General features: G+C 36.7%; 2 protein-coding genes across 3 annotated transcripts; one reads left to right on the top strand and one right to left on the bottom strand.

The window, feature by feature from the left end:
• Window positions 1–4393: 4393 nt before the first annotated feature.
• On the bottom strand, window positions 4394–5930 carry LOC131681662 (protein cornichon). The gene is made up of 5 exons (XM_058962602.1): window positions 5772–5930; window positions 5513–5715; window positions 5333–5445; window positions 4832–4975; window positions 4394–4773 (listed from the first exon to the last, which is right to left on the bottom strand). Exons 2-5 carry the CDS (start codon window positions 5660–5662, stop codon window positions 4746–4748), a joined length of 435 nt encoding a protein of 144 aa, XP_058818585.1. The 5' UTR covers window positions 5663–5715; window positions 5772–5930; the 3' UTR covers window positions 4394–4745.
• Window positions 5931–7702: 1772 nt separating this feature from the next.
• Window positions 7703–15354, top strand: LOC131681660 (SET and MYND domain-containing protein 4). Of its 2 annotated transcripts, none has more exons than XM_058962599.1 (8): window positions 7703–7925; window positions 9766–10184; window positions 10242–10335; window positions 12873–13049; window positions 13122–13449; window positions 13514–14026; window positions 14086–14254; window positions 14320–15354. In XM_058962599.1, the coding sequence occupies exons 1-8, from the start codon at window positions 7801–7803 to the stop codon at window positions 14715–14717; spliced, it is 2223 nt and encodes a 740-aa protein (XP_058818582.1). In that variant the 5' UTR covers window positions 7703–7800; the 3' UTR covers window positions 14718–15354. The 2 variants fall into 2 exon arrangements, with proteins under 2 accessions (XP_058818582.1, XP_058818584.1); XM_058962601.1 differs by having other exon boundaries at window positions 7828–7925; window positions 9771–10184.
• The last annotated feature ends 236 nt before the right edge of the window (window positions 15355–15590 follow it).

Here is a 15590-nt window from a genome sequence, read left to right as displayed (position 1 = left end):
TGCAACGTTTATGAACCATCATAACAAATAACAAATATCGTAAAAATGTTTTCCATCAATATCTCCCTTTTCACCTTCAAAACGCTGCAAGTTATGTGATAGTGGGTGGGGATTTTAATAGTGTAATATCAGCTACAGACGCGTAGGGTTGCCACCTCTGGAGAGGCTTTGATCCGGAGATTTTCACAGACCGGCGAAGGGGGGGGGGGGGGGGGTGGATTTTGGGTGGAACTGGACAGACATTTTGATCATTTCGGCATTTTAGAGTAGTTTAATTGCTTTTTATTACTACGTTAGAGTAAAGCTGTAAATTGTTCACGTTTGAGAACGATTTTGTCGGTTTAATCAGGTGTAGTATTTCACTTCCCCGACTAAGTATATAGAATATAAAAGCACCAGCTAATCTCGCTGTGGAGGATAAGTGAAACGAGCATTCCTCTCCTCCACAACTAACAGGAAAAGGCGAGCAAAGGAGGCAGAACTGCGGTATCGCATGGGAAGCACTTTGTGGTGTCGGTGACTAATCACCAGAGGTCGCAACAAAGGGGTAAAACTCACCTTTCAAGCCAACAGTTAAGGGTCGCTGCAGGAGTAGCAACAACACCGGAAGAACTCGTGTGATGTTGCTCTAGCCAGTTGGATTGGAACAAATCTGCCATACCTTGGTGCAGCACAACTAACGGTGAAGTGATTTGGTAAAATTGCAGCAAAATAACTTTTTTACACCATTTTGAGCGACTTAGCGGGATGCACCATTTCAATTGTAGCGTATCGCGAAATATTACTTTCCTTAATTTGGAGTAAATTTAGTTTATTTTTCATTTTCAATGCTTTGTGAAAGAAATCAGTAATATTTGGTGAACTCATCCGCGCCACCTTGAAACGAAAAGTTAGTCGGACAAAATAAACCTGAACCAGAGTAATAGTTAACTTAGACTTTTTAAATATTTTGTAAAGAATAAAATAATTCCACAAATATTGAAATTGCGCTTCTTCCCACCAAACCCGCAGAAATTGATGTAAAACCCGGAGTCCCGGAGATCGCTTCCGAAAACCGGAGCCTCCGGGTCAAACCCAAATGCACCGATGATTTCGATTGACATCGAAAGCATTTCATCTTATCAATTAGGCGAACGCGCGAGAAAAAAAATCTTTCATAAATAGGATTACCGATCACCAAGGATCACAGATAACTAATTCCTTGGAAATAGAAACCCATGTGCAACAATATTTTCAATCTCTGTATACCGCTGGAAATGTACCAGAGTGTGCGGTCCGAACCACTACAAAAATTATCCCTGACGACTCAGAGCAAAATCGCAATGTATTAAATGAAATAACCACCGAAGAGATCTACAAGGCAATTCAATCTGTGGCTCGGGAAAATCGCCTGGAATAGACGGCATCCCAAAAGACTTATTTGTGGGGGCGTTTGATATCATACATCGATAACTGAACTTAATCATTAAGGAAGCGATCCGTGGTAACGTCCAAAGAAAGTTTGTCGAAGGCGTCGTTGTGCTTTGTAAAAAAGGTGCACTGATAATACGATAAATGCATACCGCCCTCTCACGATGCTGAACTTTGACTACAAAATACTTAGTAGAATCATAAAAAATTGGATGCAGAGTATAATGACAGCGAATAACCTTGTAAACTGTTTTCAAAAGTGCTCCAATGGGAGTAGAAGTATTTTCGAAGCCCTTCTCGCAGTAAATGATCGAAACGCTGAAATAAAACACAAGAAAAAGTAGGGCTACTTGATCTCGTTTGACTTAGACCACGCATTTGACCGAGTTGAACATTCTTACCTTTTTCGTGTCATGAGTGATATGCGTTTTGATAATGGCTTGATACAGTTACTCAGAAAAATAATGAAAAATTCACGGTTGAGTGTAGTAGTAAACGTTCATATAACCCAAGAATTCGACATACAGCGTGGGGTAAGACAAGGCGATCCACTTAACATGCACTTGTTTGTGCTCTACCTACAACCGCTTTTAGAGAGACTAACCGATGTTTGTAACGACCCCTTGGATCTGCTAGTTGCTTACGCGGACGACATCACAGTTATTGTAGTAGATAGCTCGAAACTGGATAAATTCATTGAATTTGAACAATATTCTGGAGCTATTTTGAGTTTGACTAAAACAATCGCAATACACATTGTTTATGGTGCAACATGTCCTGCGTCAACCCCAGATTGGCTAAACGTCAATGAATCCATCGATATCCTAGGGATAACATTTCTCAATGATCACAAAAAAATGATAGAGCAAAACTGGAGCCAGACTATACGCAAAATGTTACGACTGATATGGATCTACAAACCTCGCAATCTAACTATACATCAAAAAGCTACATTGTTGAATGTGTTCGTTACGTCGAAATTATGGTACGTTGCATCTGTGCTTAGCATTTCGAAACAGGACGCAGCAAAGCTTACAAAGTTGATTGGCCAATTCATGTGGGAGCGAAAACCCAGAGTATCAATGGAACAAATTATTCAGCCTACGCGCAAATGCGGATTGGGTCTTCATATTCCTACACATATGTGTCAAGCACTTCTGTGTAATCGATTCCTGCGATCGATGGATGATACTCCTTTCGCATCATGTATATATCATCAGTTGATAAACGGTGCAAATACGTCAGTGATTCCATCTTCTTATCCGTGCCTTAAAGTGGCATGGGAGACACTTCGAGAACTCCCCCAGCAATTATTGGTAAACATCACATCCAGCAGTATTGAAAATAATATTATAGACAAGTTAACTATCCCTAAAATTGTTCGTGACATTCCTACGGTTAGTTGGACTAGAGTTTGGAAAAACATTAATTCCAAACGGCTAAACCCAATAGAAAAATCAACGTTATATTTGTTTGTGAACAAAAAACTACCACACGGACAATTTTTGCACAAAATAGGACGGTGATCAAATCCAAATTGCGCTACTTGTGCAACCACGGTTGAGACATTGGAACATAAATTTGCTACGTGCCCAAATGTTTCCCATTTATGGTCCTATCTACGAACAAAATTAAACACCATTTCGAACAGCAGAACAGAATATAACCAATATTCATTTCCTGAATTCAAAAATAACTCATTGACCATGAATATTAGATTACTAAAATTATTCGCTCAATATGGCATACTACTCATGAATTAGAATTTGTTTTAAATTGTGTCTAGTAAGTGTATTGTATAGAGTCGAATGTAATTCATGTAAATTATGTTAGTGTAATAAATGTGTTTAAAAAAAAGAGTCACTTCGGTTGACGTGAGACGCTTATTTAACCGCAATGGGGAATCTCACCTCACCCGAGTCGACTCTCAGAATCGGGTGAGAAAAGTCACTTAAAGTAAGTTTAGTCTAATAACTCAAATTTTTTGTCTTTTGACTTAATTGCCAATACCTTATTTAGGACTGGTGGTATCCAACGGGGAAAAACGATCAGAAATGGTGAGTGAAGCTAAGCAATCATGTGAAAGAAAATTCCCCCCAGAGGCGAGACTCGAAATCGCAAACTTTGAGACTCCGGCCCAATGCACTAACCCTCATAAGGGTTAGTGCATTGGGCCGGAGTCTCAAACATTGCGAGTTCGAGTCTCGCTTCTGGGGGGAATTTTCTTCACATGATTGCTTAGCTTCACTCACCATTTCCGATCGTTTTTCCCCGTTGGATACCACCAGTCCTAAGTTTAGTCGTTCTACGTCACATGCTGCGCAGAATAAGGTCGAATGTATGAGAACTCAAATTTCAATAAACTGAGGCGGTATATTGTCAAATAATTTTTACTGATAGAAAAATAGCACAGAAAATCTTGAAATAGCCTCGAGATTTTTTTCCATGGGTTGTAAAAAAACCGAAGCTACAACAGAAAACTCGATTTTATTTATGAAGTGAATATGAAATAATTTCAAATGTTTAGCTTTATTTGTATGACGGATACACTAACTTTGCGAAACGAAACTGAGTCAGACTCCAACTTCAACGGCCGTTAAAATGTATGAACTGACAGCGGATGGGGTCAGAACCCGACCTAGCCCCGGGTCCAAGCAAAAACGGCATAATATGACTCGTTCCCCGATTGACACCGCTGGAATGTAAGATAATATCTTATATTATATTATATTATATTATAAGCGTTCTGTATCAGTGGCGAATGGCGATATAGTAACTTTACTTTGACTCACATGATCAGACGGATAAGGTTGACAATAGAACCATAATGAAAATAAATCGTATCTTAAGGGCCTTCTCCATGTGTCATTCTTAGTCTAGTCGCTAGTAAGTAATACGTTCATGTACCAGTTATTAGTTTATTTCACGTTTCATTTATAGCATTTCTATACATTCTACTTATAATTAAAGCAGTAATCTGAAAATCGAAGGATCAACAAATAACGAAATGATGCTGTTATAAATTTAATGAAATGATGGCAATTTTCAATAAATAAAAGTTAATAGTAATACCAAGGAGATAAAGCAACCGAATTCACAAAACAAACAATGAAATACAAAGATAACTGTAGGTCTTACCACAATAGTTTCACTAAGACTAGGATGGATCCGAGGTGAAGTTTATCATTGGTCGGTTTTGTGGCTGTGTGCATCCAGTAAAACTTTTATGTTAGCATTGTTTGTTCTATACATAATTTGCGATAACTTTTGATTGACTTGTCGAGTTGTTGTTCGGAGAGTGTTGTGTTTTTGTAACAGTTTGTTTTTCCAACTATTTACGTTGATATGAGAGAATAGATCATGCTGAAAATATTCGCATAAATAAATGATGAAAGTAAACGTGAGATAACGTATTACATACCCATACAGGTAGTAGAAAAAGGACAGCAAATAAACTGCCAGTTTGATCCAGCCTTCTCGTTGACATTTTGCGAGATTGTCACCATTCATGATACTCGTCGCGTCATATAAACCAGGTCTAGTCATGACAGGACGGTTTTTGTAACTGTATTCAGCAATGAAAAATAATTAAAAATTCTTTGCAAAATTTTTGATAACAATTTTTCCTTGTTTTGAATCAATGTTAATATAACAACAGGTTACCATGTACAATAGTTGACAATAAATTAAATTGACAAAATTAGCACTGATTAAGCGATTATCCGTTACATCTATACTGACGCTCCGCGCATAATTGACTCGTATATATAGAGAATCTCTTATCATATGGGACAGTTATGCATATAACGAGTTTGAATAAGGAATACAATAATGGGATTACGAGCAGTCTAGTGGTTTAGTAAACATTTGTTCTAATTTTATCTGTAGTAAGTTAAAAAAATTTATCATTTCCAAATCTTACCGCCATATATGATACGCTATCAGAGGAATGTTCATGGCCAGGGAGAACCATTCCCCAGCAAACAAGAACAGAAGATTAAACAGGAGATGCAGTGTATATTCCGGAATAACTAACTGTTGAAGAAAAAGATACCATCAGATTTCCAACATTAGACGAGGACTGTAACTTAGAAATACTCACCGGATTTAAAGAGTCACACTGGTCAACGGGATTTTTATAGTCGGTTTTTAGCTCATCGAATGCAATCACATGGAATATAGAGAAAAATATTAGAAATGCGTCGATTATTAAGGCTACAATATAGCTGAAGGCCGAAAAATTGAAAGCCATCTTCTTTGGGTGGTATTAGATCTCTTAATACACGTTAATTCCTGCGGATGAGTCTGTAACAATACATATATGAAGAAATATTATTCAAATTAAAAAAAATAATTACTACCTGCCGATTAGGTCCTGATATTTAATTGATTTTTCGATGCGTAAACGCCGCATTCGCAGCAAATTCCAGTGTACAAAAACACTGTGTTTAACCAAAATCAGCAGGTGACAGACTGGCAGCCAGAGTTGCCGATTATACAGGTCTTTAACATTCAGATTTCCAAGCGCAAATACAGACCTGTATCATGATGCATACCCGAATAGAAATGTACAGTAACAAAACCATGATTTTCACTGTGACAGTACAGTAATTTTACAATAATTTACAGTAAGTTTTAGTGTTATGCTACAATACAAAAACAATAAACTTTAACGTTTTTACAGTAAATTTCAATGTAAAATAGATTTTTACAGTGAAAAAGGGGGGTGGTTATGTATCTTAACAATAAAAAACTCAACTTTTCTCCATGCATTTTTTTCTCGAAAACAGTAAAATTTAATGTGAAGGCACTGTATCAGTTTTTTGCTGAACAGTGAAATGTATTGTTACATGACATTTTATTGTAAATCTTCTGTGAGAACTTGGCATCGAACAATGTTGAAACAGTAATAACTATAATATTTATTGTTTTATGATTGTTTGTAGGGTAAATGCTATTGTAAAATTCTATCCGGGTAATAGATTCCTAAAAAAAACAAAATAAATTTAGATTATATAAAAAAACTCAATGAAAAATTTATTTGTCGGACTTTCACTTATATTATTTTTTTTTCTAACAGTGGTAATATCTCCAATAAATTGTTAAACCGAATCGCATTTTTTTGTTGAAATATATAAACAAAATTGTAAAGTTTTCCAATTTAAATTGAAGTTCTGTTTATTTGTGTTAGTGTTCGTGTTTAATTCTTGAAAGCATTGAATTGAATTGATTCAATACTACAAATACATAATATTATAAAACGCGAGTGCCAGTCACAGATGTTGGTAGTAAACAAAAGAGAAAAGTTTTCTCTTGCATTTAGTACTGTGAACCGTTACTGCAGTAACGCCCGCATAAATGTATACCATATGCCAACAATTGCATCAATCATTTCAAAACCATTTTCAATATGGTTCGTTCAACAATAGATTAACCATTGCCTAGTATAATATCGAACATAACCAGTGTCGTTTTTCCATACTCGACCGTACAAACAACGGGTTGTTAAGAACAGTCACCATACCAAAATGTGCTGTTTTCCGTATACATTTTGACAACATACCATTCAAGAACCATACAGATTATGGTGGCATGCATATTTTAAGTCTAGCGATGGATAAAATACTAGCTGGAGAAAAAAAATTCTTCCCCTTTACATTTCAATTCTATCGATTGATGAAATATTATTTTGCTCTCGCCATTTGCTGAAGAATGCTTCGTCGACACTAAGTGGACTGACACTTTATCCAATTGAGCTATCTCCGTAATATTGTAAGACGAGAATTTTTGACCATCTTAAACTACAGATTTTTGTGAGCAGGGTAAACAGATATACGAATAACAAAGCCCACCAGAGCAATACTAACCTCTGACGCCAAAGGACAATGTAGTATACAAATCTCCAATATAGGATACACGGAAGGTATTGGAAATGGTAACTAAAATGGGTATGGTAGTATAACAGTTCAATTATAATGGTGAAATATATCAGTAGTATTCCCAATATGGTGAGCATTATACAAATGGTTTGGAAATGGTTCCGAAGATTTCTGGAATGGTATTTATTTATACGGGCGGTTTGTCCGGAATTTCCCTTTAAAGAGAATTTCGACAGTTGGCATTTAAGCCGTAATCATATGTTTGTCGAGTATTCTTCTTTGGACAATACAGATTATAAAAAATTTCGTCTGGAAGCTCTGCTTACATTGTATAGTCATACTGTTTACGGTTAACCACTCACTTGGCATACAAACGAGGGAATGCCCAGTAGTTTGGTTTGACTTGACCGTACAATGACAGCTCACGACACAAGATTGTTATGATTATTCTCGAGTATTTAGTTTGCGCAGTGTTGCTCCGTGTGTATTTGCATTGAAAATAGTGTTGATAATGGAAAATGGATGGGATTTGATGGTGGCAAAGATTGTCCGGGTTTACAACCTAACCAGTGTTATCCAGAAATATTGCGGAGAAGTCGAAACCATTCGTAAATTACAAACTATTCCCGAAGTTAGGTAAGGTCGAGTTGGATCCGAACCGAATACCGTTCATTTTTTTATGCTCGAGAGCCTGTGGCACAGATAACATTACAGATGTAAAAACATGATTGATAAATATATGAATAGGGTTGTGTTTATACACACGGCAGTAAACTGGGGCAATGTGCTATGCTGGTTGGTAAACGTCATAATTGATTAAACTTTCCCAGTAAAGTTCAGCCGGAAATGAACTGGAATTCCGGCTGGTTCCAGTTCGCATTCCGGCTCCAGTGACACAACCGAGTTGCACTAGAATCGGTTGTGTCACTGGAGTTGGAATACTGAGCTTACCTGGGTTCCAGTGGGGTTTGCACACTGCGAAAAATCCAAACTTATATTTTATGTATTCCACTCACATGTTTTGCATATGCAAAAAAGTGCTAAAATATAAATTGTAATAAATTTCACACATACATTTGATGTGAAATCTGCTATAAAACACATTTCTATGGTGCAAACTATTACAATTTTGATGCACGCCACACGAATTTCAATAGTTTTTACGTGATCTTTATGTGTGTCATAATTTTTATGTGTCGATACAAATTGCAAAAAAATGTGTGAAATGAATAGATCCAATATTGCGTATTTTGTCAGTGTATACTTAGAATCGGTTTTGTTACTGGAGTCGGAATACTAACTAGAACCAGCCAGAATGCCGACTCGTTTCCGGCTGAGCTTTGCTGGGCTATACCTAGGATATACCTAAATGGGAGCCTCCTAGAAAGCCACGCTAGTCAAATGGCACTTTTTGGAAAATAAAATGCACTCGTGCTAAAACTACCACGGATGACAGACGTGTAGGCTAGATTTAAAACGTATATATATACCCGCTACTGAAATTTTGAAGAAACCAGACTCTGAAACACGTTTGGCAAACGTGATCGACGCAATGCAGTTGGAGTGCAGTTGTCAAACACGTGTAGCAAACAATTGCGTAGATGGCAATACTGAAACGCGGATTTTTAACGTTTATCAATTTGAAAGTTTACACTGGTTCTTTAAGAAATTTTGTTCTAGCCTAGATGTCTGTTATCAGTGACTACCTACGCCAAAATTTGTTTACGTGCTGTGACAAACTAACAACATTTAGAAATAAGAACATACGCATTTGAGCTGCTAACATGCCATTTTTACTAAGTTTCGACATTTATCAGTCGTTCCAACTAACGAACCAATTTTTCCAGTGGCCCAACAAACAAATCACGACTGTATGACACTTTTTAAAGAATGTTTTTAGAACGATTAAGTAGGATGTCATACATTCTTCACAGTTTCGCTATTGTCTATTGTGACTAAGTTAAGTATGTTTTGTTTGGATCATTAAGATGGACTGTCAGATAAAACCAATTGAGTTATTAAGCCATAATGCGTTTTGGTCTTATCCGATGCAGCTGACTATTATCAAATATATAATCGAACTTTTTTCACTTGTTTGTACGTATACTGATAAAAAATGATTTCATCACATTGTAATGGAATCACAGATTTGCATTAAATCACCCCTATCCTTTTGCTGTGTTAACGGTCAAAGATGTTAACCCATGTGGCTAAATCTATTATCAAGTAAAACCGATTGTGTCAATGTCCATGTTTACATTTTCATGGAAAATCAATAAAAAATCCTGAAGTTTTAAGTGTTGGACATATATAGTTACATTTAGAATGTTGAGCTCTATCGCTGTATGTAAAAAACGAAGCATTTTATTTATTTCATGACCCAATCTTAAATACTAAAGAATTTGCCGATCCATCCATTTCCAAAGTAATGAAAAAGCTGATGCTAACCGTTAACTTCTTATCTATCCTTTTGAAGAAAAGCATGCCGATCCTGGTTGAAAAAGCTTCCCTCCGTTCGCGGTAATGATGAGGAAAAATCTCATCTGTATCGCGAAAACGGAAATGAGATTTTTCGCGGGAGGAAGGGCCCCCATGTGGCACTGGAGGCATACAGTAAGGCCATTTTTGCGGCGCCCCGCAATTCAACTGCATTGGCCATGGCTCATGCTAACCGTGCTATTGTGCTGATGAGTTTGAAACGATTCCGTGAGGCTTACGAAGACTGCCAGCTGGCACTGGAGGGTGCCTATCCAGAAGAAAACCAGCTTCGGGTACTTTTCCGTCAAGCAGAATGCGCTCTTCAGATACGCGATCGAGAGGGACTGGAGAGAGCCTTGGAAGAAATTGGGAAAATTTCGGACGAACGGGACCTGGCCACTTTTGAAGATGAAAGATGTAGGTGTTACTAGTTTAAACATTTCTTCGATAATTTTAATATGAGTATATTCATAGATAAAAGACTACAACAGCTGGCAGGACTCATAGCTATATCAGAAGTGCCGCCGGATACTACTGATGCGGTACTAGTTTTGCCACAGATTGAAGAGTAAGTAGATTAAGTAACAGTTTTTTGTTCTTAATTTCAATCAAAGCGCGTGAAATTTCATTCCATGGAGAACATTTTAGCACGGACAACGAACTGACAGCGCTTGCCTTACCTTAATGTAAATAATCACAGTTAATTTCGCTCGTCAACCAATACACGCTACTCTAACAATAGACTGCAAATATTCTGGTTGCAGTTGAAAACTGGAAAATGATGCGCTATACAGCGCACTATTTCCGACATAGTGGATTTGCACTAAACAAGAGGAAAAACGATTGTCGCTGGTTGGATTATCCAGGTTTCAGCTGTAGCGATAACATATAGTATGAACGAGAAAATACATTAAATGTAAATTTTATGCTTTTCGATTGGTGCACACCGGTATAGTGGATGTCGATTTTGTAGAGCTTTGAAGGCACCTCGGTCATCTCTGGAGTAACACTAGAAGTAGGTGCAGGATCGCTTGCTGGGTTTCAATTCAATCCACGTTGCCGGTTCCAATTCGGCATATTAGGTCTTTGCCTTTCACGTTGTGGATTCGAATTAAAGATATTCAATTCGCTGTTGTAGGAGGCTGTGATTTCGATTCCTATGCTGTGTTTAAAAAGTCGTGGTGTTGGATGGTTGCGTCCTATTTTTCACTCGATGCACTTTTTACCCAATCATGCACTCGACTCGATGAACTACAGATATTCGACCCATCAGAGTTCGATTTTAGTTCTAAAATGAGCATTTCACGTTCTTCTTTAAAAACTGGGCTTTCTCCTGTTCTCGCTTTAGCTTTAAGTCTTTCTCGATTTGCAACGCTTTTAGTTGCAACTCTGCTTCTATCCTCACTTGTTCTAATGGTGCTCTAAGTTCTTCTTCTTCTAGCTGGTTACTTAATTCTAAAGCTTTGATTTGGCTACAAGTACTGCCTTTAGAAGACACTGATTTTTGCGAGCGGTGATCGACGTTGACAGAACCGACACTTCTGTTTACTCGTTTATCTTCATTAGGATCAGTTAGAGGTTAACGGGTATTAAAGTTCAATGGAGGTGTACGTAACATTTTCCCGCTTTTCAGACTAGGTATATCGACGTAGTAGGTATCAAAACGTGTCGGAACTGTACCTGCGGTAAATCTCTTGCTTCGACGCAAATCTATGTCCATATATGCTGGTAGTTGGTTTTCGAAGGACCAATGTTAGTTCAGTCAGTTTGAACCAGCTGCAACGGACACCGGGACTCACCTGCCTGCCGCTGGGGAGAAGGACCAATGTTCTTTGGAATTCGGAAGATTCACAAATTCACTGCAGAATCACGTTTTACAAATCGTTTTTTTTTAATTACGTGTTGTACAATTCTAGTTCTAGTTGTTAATGAAATTTTTTTCCGTTGCTGTTACGCAACGCCTACTCTTTTTTTCTTGCTGCATTTTCATTTGCAAGATTTGAATTTGCTTCATCAACAGCACTCGATACAGAATTTCTTCTACTACATTAGACTTTTACCAGATTTGAAATATGTGACAATGAGCAAGAGTTATGGTTATAATTAATTTTAAATTATAACGTAAAGGACGCTGCGATGCAGAGATGCCAGATTTGCAGACATGCCTACAAATTCGTAGACTTAATTTTAGCTGCAGATTTTTTCGATGACGCAGATATTTGTTTGGTTGCATATATTTACAGATTTTTGATAGTAAAGGCTTTTGGTTACACTAGTTTCAAATCTACTTTAGCTTTTTCCTCCATAAGCTATATCTCTCTACTTAGTTTGGGCTATAAATGCACTATTTTCATTTAATATAACACATCATCAATAACTCATTTTTGGTCAAGAATAGTTTTCCTGGCATGTTTTATTCTCCCAGATTTTTAAAATTATTATTGCAGACATTTAAAAAAAAGTATCTGGTATCTCTGCTGCGATGCAAACTTTAAACTCGTTTTTCTCGAAATCAATACAATGTCACTTAGTTCGGTCTGACTTAACACCGACCATATATGCGACCAACCCAGGTAACAGGTATGCAGTAAAGTAGCATATAATTTGTATTTCAGATGCTTCTTGCAGTATATTAGCATTTTTTTGCATAACTGTTGTCAATCAGTATTAAAAAAAACTATTCAAAAACTTCTTGCTAGTATGCAGCATTCTGAATGCATAACAGCAGTAAAATAGCATTTTCATGGCACATCAGTAGAATGTATAGTATAATTTGCCAAAATCGAGTTTTGAATAGCATTTAATCGACTTAAAAGCTTATATTAGTTCGCCGTTAAGGCACATGTAGTATACGTATTGATTACCTGGGAATGTAGCGGCGAAAGTTTTCTGGTTTCCGCTGTTAGCAAAAACAGACATTTTGACGTTTATTTTTGGTTTGTTCACACTCGACTATTTTCTATATATGCAACAACCCGGCGGAATGCTAGATTATCCTGGGTTTGGGATTGGATTCATGCGTTTTATTTGAAATTAATGAAAACCCTATAAATGAATCATTCTTTAAATTGGAATGTGTTGTTGACTAATCGAACGTTTCAATAGGAAAACATCTGATGATTTCGGAAGGTACATGGTTGCAAAAGAAGATATTAAGCAGAACTCTCCTATTGTGCAGGAAAAGGCTGCTTCATTTGTTCCAGTATATGATCCTAGAGGTCGCTCTGAGCTTCCTCCCTTTGATTGCCAGTACTGCGGTGATGTTAATATCATTCCATTTCCGTAGGTTTTGTGTTGCTTAATTGTATTTAAATTGTTTGTAATATTCTTCTAATCTGACTTATTTTTAATTAGTTGTGCAACCTGCGGAAGAGCATGCTATTGTAGCATAGTATGTCGTCAAAAACACATTCCTGTGCATCAATACGAGTGCCCTGGCTATGAAAAACATTTGTGGTATCTTATAGGTATTGCACATTTAGGGATTCGTAGTTTTCTTGATGGATTCCAGAGTAGCATGCAGAAACTTAGCACATCAGACGAATGCACACCAGAGGTGTTGTTCAGCGATGTTCTCGATACAGCTGAAGCACAACATGAGAGCTATCACTACGGAAAGGTTCTCAGGTTAGTGACGAATTTCGACAAGTTAGCGCTGTCCGATATGGTCCAATATTCGTTGGTGAGAATTTTCGAAACTATTTGTATTTTTTATTGGGCTTAACGTTTTTTACTCTTACTCCTAGACTGCCTACATGCTTTCATTATATTTGAGTGAGTTTACCGATTTTTTCAAAACGTTGGGAGAAAAATCCAGTATCATGTCGAAGGATAACTGGATAATATATGTCGGAAGTGTTATTTTTCGACATATTGGACAATTGGTGTGTAATGGACATGCAATCAGTGAGTTGCGTGGAATAACTGCTTCCGAGAACAACTGCTTAGAGACGGATAGTTTTAACATTAGAGCAGGATTTTTGCATAGATACTACGAAAGCACGCGTGTATTTACCGGGATATTTCCGCAAATAAGTATGTTTAACCACTCTTGTGAACCGAATATCCGAAACTCTTTCAATAAGAATATGCTGACAGTCTATGCAACGCGAGATATAGAACCAGGAGGTGAGATTTTCAATTGCTATGGACCGAACTGCAAATTGATGAACAAGGAAGATCGTAATTCCGCACTAAAGCAGCAGTATTGTTTCGAATGTAAATGTGTCCGTTGTGTTTCTGGCAAAGATGATGAATATGTAAGTTAAGAAAAACTGTGATGAGGGATGCACATTAATCGAGAAATATTTTTTTCTAGGAGAGGTACGAACACTTCAAATGCCCTTTCTCCAAATGTTCCAAATATTTTTTGGTGAAACAGAACGTTGATCCTTTCGAAAAAGATATAAAATGTCCCCTGTGTAGACGAATCATCGATTGCTCTTGCTTCCAACTGATTGCAAGTGGGATGTCCAATGAGCAGGAAAGTATGAGATTTAACAAAAATGGTAACATTTTCAAAAATGCTATTTTACCCCTTTTTCTGTTTAAGGTTGTTACGAAGACTTCGAAGATGCCATAAATGCATACAAAAAATGTTCATTAGTTTTATCGGAATTTCACGAAACAAAGATTACACTTGCTCATATGATTTTTATTCAGTATTTACCGTTTTCCGGGTTGGATGAAAGGTGTCTGAAAGCGTTAAAGAAATTGGCACAAGAGTTTATACATATACGTGAAAATCGCTTCGGCAAAATGAGCCCTGAATACGTTGTTGCCTGTTTCTACTTGATGGATCTACTTGTGATCGAATCGAAATGTGAGGGTGAGTTCAGTTTGGATCAGACATCAGCGGAAATCTTAACTGATTTCAAGAAAGCAATCGAAATTTTCGGAATCAGCACCAGAACGAAAATTTTAAATTATTTGAAAGTGAATTTAGGTTAATTATTTCCTCGTCAATTGAAAAGTTTACGAATAAAATTTAAAAAATACTATTCATATTGTTCTTCCTAGCTATATTGTACTACGCTCATCATTGGCTACAAATCAAAGTGTGCATTTAATATACTGCCCATAATCTCAAGTCAGTCCCATGTTCTATGGAATTCCACTATTACATGAGACTGATTTTCGATTATAGACAGAACAGTTCTCGTAATATTTCCATCGCATTGGTTTTTTTAGTTTTTCCCATTATTTCCCTTGTATATAGTTTTATACTCAGGTTGTCTTGTGCAGAAAGGAATATAATTTTTAGTAATATGATTGAATTTATATGATAAATAGATAGATGGAAATTTTCGTTTATTCAATTATTCAATTATATTAGCACTTATCTTCATCATACAATTAAGATTGAGTGCGGGCGAATATGAAATTGTGTTCTAATAATGTAACTGAATTCTAGTTTTCAATTTGAGTTATGCACGAAATAATTTTATGAGGTTAATAGGTGTTTATCCAGTCGAAAATAAAAAGACGAATACGATTAGGTATAGTGAATTATTGTCAAAATTAGTCTATACTGACTAAACAATCAACGGTCGAATATGTAATTACAATAAACAATTATGGTAGCCAACAGTAATACTTTTAAATTTATCCGATTTCTGCCATAAATTTACGAATGCTACAGGAGCAATATTATTCATTGCGTACAGTTGCTTCACGCAGAAAAATATTTGTGAAACCAAAAAAACAGTTCTATAACGGGTTTAGTTTCGGTTCAAACTAAATACAGGAGACAAACCTTACTAGTTCACAGTATAATCAGCACTGACTTATATTTCATATATTCGAACAATATATATTATTCAT

Source organism: Topomyia yanbarensis, chromosome 2 (genome assembly GCF_030247195.1).
Source record: "Topomyia yanbarensis strain Yona2022 chromosome 2, ASM3024719v1, whole genome shotgun sequence".
In the NCBI taxonomy this organism is placed as follows: Eukaryota; Metazoa; Arthropoda; class Insecta; order Diptera; family Culicidae; genus Topomyia; species Topomyia yanbarensis.
The sequence above is the reverse complement of the archived record's forward strand: the minus strand, read 5'-3'. Positions and strand labels throughout refer to the sequence as shown.